Here is an 8,183-nt window from a genome sequence, read left to right as displayed (position 1 = left end):
GGAAACGAAACGAGAATGTATTGTACGAACTGAATAATTATTTATATAAGAATTTAATTGCAAGTCGTGAAAAATATTGTTAAATTATTTACAAGAATTGTCGAATACATTGTTATTTAAATAAATAAATAAAAAGTAAAGTAAAGTAAAATTAAACTATCAAGCAACTGCAATAAAATATTAATGAAGGAATGTATCAAAGATGTATAAAGTAATATTGAAGTAGGAATTTATTTGTTTGTACAAAATAATATCCGCAGCGATCAATGTCAGCAAATTGATATTTACTTTGGTTGAGATAACCACAATCGCTGATTACAAGTAAAATATATGCGTTAAAATTGCGACATTATTTTACAGGCGAGAATGGAAATCAATACAAAACTCTACGATGTTAACTAATATTAAAGAGTGTCGTTAAATTAATATATATATAATTTTTTTTCTACTTTTTCTAGTCGTTAAAACTTTACTTTTATTTTCTAGTTTTATTTTTATCGTCTTCTCTAATATTTTATCCTACTTTCTTTCTTTTTCCCCCTATTAAAATTCTTGTTAAAAGTTTTATACAATATTCAAACATTTTTAATGATGTAAATATGAAAATATAACTGCTACATTTTTGAATTTTAAAATATATTTTACTTTTTTTTTACGTAGAAAATCATAAAATATATGCTTTAAACAAACGTGTGAATGATCGGCATGGCCATATTGTTTTTTTTTTTTTTTTTAAATGGAATTATATAAAAATATGTCTATTTAGGCTGCAAAATATTGTAGACTTGTAAAGTACATTTCCACTGTCTGTATGTTTGTCTGTCCTTCCTTAATCTCGAGAAGTCTTGACCTTTTCTAGTCTTGACTTTCATCGAACGGTGTTAGATGAAAGTCAAGACTAGATATGGAAAGTTTAGGGATAGGTTAACCATATACTAACTTCCGGTTACGAGATCGGAAGTCACGTGATTTTAATTTTAAAATTTTCCCCTGAACGGAGTTATATAGATGACCGGCAAGACTCTGTTGTTATCAGGAAAAGTATGATTTACAGGGGCAAGACACTACTAATTTGTGATCGAGAGCATATATTTTAATTTAAATAAATTAAGACTATGATTTTTACTCGTTATCATTTAAAAAGTGAGTTTTTAAATTTAAAAATGCGCAAAATATTCTTCCATGTTTATTCTAAAAAAATAAACTAAAGTATCGAAAGTTTCTAAAAAGTCATTCGCTACATTTTCCATTATCACGAGATCATTGCATCTTGTCAATACCGAAGAAATTCTTATTTTCTGTATACCGAAATAATAAAAAAAAAAAAATCTCGAAAAAATTTAATATAAATATATTTGTATACTAGTTTACAATATAAAGAAGGAAAAAAAATTCCTTTCACATAAAGTCAGGAATGTTGTAATGACACCAACATTTGTTAGAAAACTTCGCATAAACAGATGAGATCAGTAACGTAAAATATATATGTATATATATAAAAAGGAAGAAGAATATAATAATAATAAAGAGAAAAGTTCTATATATGGCAGCATGCTCGCAATCATTCACCACGGGTGCTATAATGATGTACACTATATCAGTTAGATGGCCATTCATCGCTACAGGAGGCATTTCTGAAGGGGTAGAATAACACAAAGATTTTTATCCTGTCAGTTTTTGTTAACGAGTCTACTTCCCTCCATTCTTACAGTCACAGCTGGCGACACGGAAGAAGCGATTTTACCTGTAACACACCAACAGTCATTTGCAGCTAAATGTGCATTAGATGATATTTCAATCAAGTAATATCTATACCAAGTACAGCCATGAATTTTTCTTTAAGCATGTCCCACTTTAAGTGCTACCCAGAAAAAAAAAGAAAGAAGAAAAGATGCCATTTATGTGCGGGGGATTTATATATATATATATTCTTCATGAAGTAATCTTTGGTTTTACAGAAACAAAAGTTAAGCTCATGTAATATGTATTGAATTACAAAAGATCGTAACTTCTCATAAATCTTTATATTGAATATCTTTAAATATTTATCTGCATACTTGCTTAATTAATTTGAATATTTGCTGGATGGATCTTTTTTTTTTTATTTTAAGATTTAATATCTCGCGATAAAATTCGATTTTGAAGTTTTTATTTTATTTTTGTAGCTATTGAGAAATGTCCAGTTGAGGAAGCACCTTGTTTACGAACTGATCCGTTCAGAATAGAAAAGTCACCCTCGGCGGATATTGGAATTTTATGAAGAGGAAAGTCCGATATTCCCTAGAGAGCACTTCTTGTCCTCTTTATCTTATCGGAAGGCCATACACGTCGCCTTTCCTGTACAAAGTGAATTAGTCTTATGATGCGATGGAAAAATTATAGACTTTTCAATCGAGCATCTGTGTTTGCGCATGAATAAAAACGGATCGAGTTTCCTCTTCTTCCTCCTCCTCCTTTTCTCCCTTTGTTTCCTTTTAAAATTGCGGTCAACTCGTAATTTTACAGACAAAGAAAAATGCTGTAACGTAATAGTCAAACGCCATTGCCGTAAAGGTAATATGCAAAGCACTGTCGTAAGATTTAGATGGAAGGAGAATGACGGCCTTGTTTTATATCGTGGACAGTACAAACATAGCAAGCTATGTCAATATACACAGGTCGACAAACATACTTTTTCTTCTTGGTGTCAGAAAGAGATCAGCAAGCATCACCAACTTCATATCAAAAAATTTCTTCTTCCGACCCTATCTCACTTTGCCGTAATGTACACACACCTGGATGGAATATATGCCCGCAGGTGTAGATTTTAAGTAAAACTTTCTCTTTGCAAATTTTCTATTTTTCTGATGGGATGTATTCTCATATCTGCATATTACTACTGTTATTATATTTCTTCCTTTCGTCTTAATATTGCGATATATATATATATGTATATTAGTAATAACCGATATATTAAAGATTATATATAGTCAGATATGCATAATTTATGTTATAAAATTACAAATTAAATTACATAATTTTAAATACACTCTTATAATTTGCAATTATATAGCGCACCTAACAAGGAGAACCTAAGAAATGGTCGTTTATATTAATGGTCGATCCTATTGATGAAATTAAACATATGGATTGAACATGGCTATAGTATAAGATACCAAGACTTGTTGTGGCCCGAAAATGTAACATATAACGGACCTTCTATCAAATGATGTAACGTGTAAGAATGGGAGGCCCCAGTGGCACGTTATGGGCAAAAAAAGGCAATTGCCTGGGCCCCCACCAACAGGGGACTCCAAAACAATCTTTTATAAAAAATACTTTCTCCCGAAGAAAAATGTCATCACTGTACTGTACATGGAGCCCGCTAATTCAAATTCGCCCGGGCCCCACGAAGCTACAATGCGTCATTGTCAGGCCTTAACCTATCCATAAAGCTGAAGCGTGTTTAGCCATCCATGTGTTGTTTTCTTCCCTTTTTAAGAGAAAAATAACAAATTCTGAACTGACTTCACGAATAATATTCTAAATATCCTTCTAGATACGTAACACATAATCTTATTATATACTTAGAGAGAAATTTATATTATTTTTGTAAAAGAAGTTGAATATTGGTTACAAAGTATTGTTTTATATCAGTAAACAATATTTACAACAAATAAAAACATTCAGTATTTTACTGTTCTAAAACGAATTTACTAACAAAGAAAATCGAGTTTATGAAACCTAATACTTTGTTCTATTATTGTTAATAGCAAATATTCTTGTAATACGATATCCATAGCAAAGGACTTCGATTCTAATAGCAACTTTCATTATTACCAGAAACAATTTTCTCTAAGAATCAAATTACACGTGATGAGTCGCTTGAGTAAAGTTTCAGAGATTGGTATCACAGTTTTGGAGTATATATATATATATATATTTATAAATATAACAAGATTTTCTAAATAAAATTGATTCTAAAATGAATATTTTCCTTTACTTAAATTTGGTCTTTAGCGAGTGAAATTCTTTATTATACAAGAGTCATTTCTGTAAATCTGAATTATGATAACGTAGAGGCAGTTTGAAAGATGTTAAATTTTCCATATCGTATGTGAACCTTTATATCATTTTAAAGATGCCATTACGGATAAATAATATAAGGTTTGCATGCGAATGTAAAATATATTATCGAAAGAAACTAATAAGAAAAAAAAATAGGCCACTGTTTGTAAATTTTTATACGTGTACTTTCATCGATTTAGGTGGAAGTACACGTATTATTTTTTTTTCTTCTTCGCACGCGTAAATTAATTCGCTTACCTGTTTTAAATTTGGTATTGATGCCGTATTGCAAGTTACTTTGTAAATATTATACCACGATGCGGTTCCTTAATGGAATGCGATTTTTTTATAATGGTATGGAAGGATCTTACTTGTGGAGTAAGGAAAAGAAAATTTCATAATGTTTGAAAAAATAAACTATTCCATAATACAACTCTAAGGCGTTTTCACGTTATTAATGGTCTGTGATTTTTCATAATGGCGTCAAAGAAGTTGCGCTTCTAGAACAGATTGCAAATATTTATTCTATAATAACCACTTCTATTATTAATTTTTTGTGATCTTTATAATGTCTCCTGTATAGGAAGATGAGTTTTCATTTAAAAAAATGGCGAAAACACCAGGGGAAAAATAGATTCTTCACCTATATAAAGCCGTTTTAGTATTATTATATCGATACAGAGTCAGCTATAAAGTCGACAGTATTTGTCACTGTAGTGGCACAGATAGAAAAGGGGCAGTTCAAACGAGAGGTTAACTCAAACGAGTGAACCGTGAACGACCGATCACTAGAGTTAATTACATAAAATGCATTTTTGAGTAAGATTCCGTTATGAACTCCGATCTTGTTTGTTCCACGACACCAGACACATATTTCATCAAGTGCCGCATGTTTATGACGTGATGACGTATGGAGTTATTTTGCTACCCATGCTGAAATTCGAACATATATATATATATAACACAAAGGCATTTTATTAATTAAATCCTATTTTAAAACTCGTCTATTATCGTTTTAAGTTAATTCATTCTGTAATGTGATACACCCTCCCTCCTCTTTTAGAGGTTTATGTAGGAGAGGTAAAATCATAAAAGGTAGGAGCAGATTTATAGGTGAGAGAGGGTTGGTACTCGAGAAAAGATTTATGCACGGTATATATCGACTAACGTGTCAGAACCCAAGACTCTACTTTATCTCGTAAAGCTTGGTGGAGTGTTGGAAACACTGTTATCCATAAGTGCTTCAGCTACGTAAGCAGAGAACGATGACATCTTTGGATCCGGAATTCGACTTAAAATACGACATTAGTTATAATGGGATGTAAGATGTAAGGGTTCTTATCGGTATTCGGTAGCCATAGCAATTTACTAGCTATTTGACCCAATTATATTTATCCTACGGTGTCAAAGGGGACTCGAGAGGTGAAACTGATAGGATATATCACCATTTAATAGCACCTCGGAGACGTACACAAATTTCAGTTGCATCAGCAGCAACTAAGAGCAAAGAAAGAGTCACCACATCAAGCAAAAGAAAAAAGAAAACAAACAAAAAGAAGTTGGAGTGGCTAGAACTAAGAATAATTGACGTAAGGGAAAACATATTATGCATTTCTTTAATGGAGTTTTACCACTGAATTCCTTAGAAAGCTTTTATTGTATTATTTTATTTTATTTTTTACCTTCTTATTTATAGATCCTTCTACTTTAATAGCCTTAAAAGAAATCAATTGTAATCTCTTTACTAGGTTTACGTAAGGGAAAACATATTATGCATTTCTTTAATGGAGTTTTACCACTGAATTCCTTAGAAAGCTTTTATTGTATTTATATATTTTATTTTTTACCTTCTTTTGATGGTGTAGTTTTTGGCCTGCTATTTAACCACTGATCAAGTTCCAATAATCGACGACTGGCCATCGAAGGTGTACCAGTTACCGAACATTTGATGGTTTTATAAGATGGCCTTAATGTCAATAATTTAGTGGAATTATGAGGCTGGAAGTTAAGTAAGTTTCTCTTTGATTTTCTGAAAGACTGAACATTAGATTGTGGTGCTGGAGGAAGATAAGGAAGAGATTCAGTGCTAATGGTTTGTTTCAAGCCTTGCATTGTATTAGAATTAGATGAAGCTGAGTCATTAGGGTTGAGCATATAAGAAGAATTACTTTTAGTTTCTTTTGAACTGGAAGAACAACTCTTATTTTCCATACGGCTAGATAAACCACTGCCTAATTTATGGGAACTTTTATGACTACGAATGGAAGAATTCAAGTTATTTACTCCAACTAGTGGTAACAGTCTGCAAGATTCACCAACAATCTCTTTGTCTTGGGAGTTCTCTGATTCACTTTTAATTCTGTTGGACATATTTACAGTTACTGTTTTATTTTCAGGATTTAGAGGAGGCAGTCGTAAATGCTTATCCAAACTGACATTTTCTGGAATTTTTTCGGATGTTGGTGATTTACTTTTTATTACAGGAGTAACTTGCGCCTTTCTTCTAGACTAAAAAAGAGGAAAAACAATATTGTCTAAAAGATATTTATTTTTAATTATTTTTTTATAAACCTGATTTACATTTGTTTAATTATAGTTTATGAGAAGTTATAAATCTTACGTAAGTTATATAATTGCATGTTTATTTATTTCTNTATATATATACCTACATTTTTTTTTCTAATTAAATAATTTAGTTTAAATTTAAACTTATGAAAATGTGCATCTATGCTGTCATCAGTTGGTTATCCTAGTTAATTCTTCGTCTAGAATTAAAGCAATAACTACACGCAAAATTCTTTCTTTCTATAGTATTAATATAGAATTAAGCTTGCTTCTAGAAGTAAATATGCTACAGAATATTCTGTATTGTTTTCTTATTCTTTTCGCTCCATGGTGACTAAAGATAGCCTTTTTCTGTGTTCTTAGTGGTTTTGACCAGGTCTACAATGGGGGTGACCTGCTAAGGAGGGACATATTACTCTCCCGGATCCTCCAAAACATTAAGGTGATGTATTAACAAGCCACGGCCATTTGCCCATCATATTCCATGGGTGGTTAATGCGTTATCCTACCCCTCTGGGGATCCAAGATCGAATCCGGGTGGGCAGCTTCCAGGAATTTTTCATGAGTTATCAGTCCTTGATACATTGGACTCCATATTCTACCATTGGGTGCATCATTGGTAAAATTGGTCGAATTTACAACGGGCACGTGGATTAGACCCAAATCGAGAGCATATATTTTAAATTATTGTAGTCCGGCATTGTGACGATGTTACGATAATTTTTTGCTGTCTTTCTGTTTATTTTGTTTATTATTTTATAATTATAGAATTAAAAATTTATTCATTTGTACAATGTTTTTTTAAGTGATTAAAGATGTTCGTCATTAATCAAGTTTGCAATTTAAATTAATAATACGAATGAATCAATTAATTAATTAAGTGATGGAGGTTTTAATAATTATGTACGAAAATAATCAATATTTTTATTGATTGATTTATTGAAAGTTTTCTTCAAAAACTGAACATGAATAGCATTGTATAGTTTATGAAAACCCATCATCAGATGTCAGATGAAACGGATCAACAGGAATTTATCCCGGATTTCGTTGGTTTTACACAAAAACTTTACATTCATCGGTACGATTTTTATTATTTTCAGGTAAAGATTAAAAGATTAATCCATAAAAGAATAAATTCTTTACGATTCCTTTTTAAATATCAGATTATTAGTTTTTAAAAAAAAATTAGTTTTTTTTTCAAAATAATTTAAGAAAAAATACATTCTATAAAACTGAAGTACAGTGATACCCCGAACTTACGCGATAGGTGGGACCGAGCGATAACCTCGTAAGTCGGGGTATAATTTCGCATTTAAATACATACAAATAATTTTTAATTGGGGCCGGAGACTAACGAAAACAATAATTTAGAAAAAATGTTTAATAAAATCTTAGATAATACATATGTATAACAAATTATTATTATACAATTTTTCACATTTACTTGATCATCACACAATAATTTTAACATTGTTTCCATCTCAGCGATAATACTGTGACGTTTACGAATGATGCTTGAATTTAAAGATTGAGCATTTTTCACAGCTTCGAGAATTTTTTCTTTGCCTTTT

At 31.0% G+C, this 8,183-nt stretch overlaps 1 protein-coding gene across 1 annotated transcript in view; it reads right to left on the bottom strand.

Annotated features, from left to right (window-relative positions):
- Positions 1 to 5,883: 5,883 nt before the first annotated feature.
- Positions 5,884 to 8,183, bottom strand: part of LOC111618439 — a 39,314-nt gene continuing 37,014 nt past the window's right edge. Inside the window, exons 2-3 of the mRNA XM_023359988.1 lie at positions 6,216 to 6,555; positions 5,884 to 6,104 (exon numbers count right to left, since the gene is read on the bottom strand). Of these exons, the coding sequence (XP_023215756.1) occupies positions 5,884 to 6,104; positions 6,216 to 6,555 (561 nt within the window). The remainder of the gene's footprint in view (positions 6,105 to 6,215; positions 6,556 to 8,183) is intronic.

The sequence above is a fragment of the Centruroides sculpturatus genome, unplaced genomic scaffold (genome assembly GCF_000671375.1).
Source record: "Centruroides sculpturatus isolate CEXI.00-Female unplaced genomic scaffold, Cexi_2.0 scaffold69, whole genome shotgun sequence".
Lineage (NCBI taxonomy): Eukaryota > Metazoa > Arthropoda > Arachnida > Scorpiones > Buthidae > Centruroides > Centruroides sculpturatus.
The sequence above is the reverse complement of the archived record's forward strand: the minus strand, read 5'-3'. Positions and strand labels throughout refer to the sequence as shown.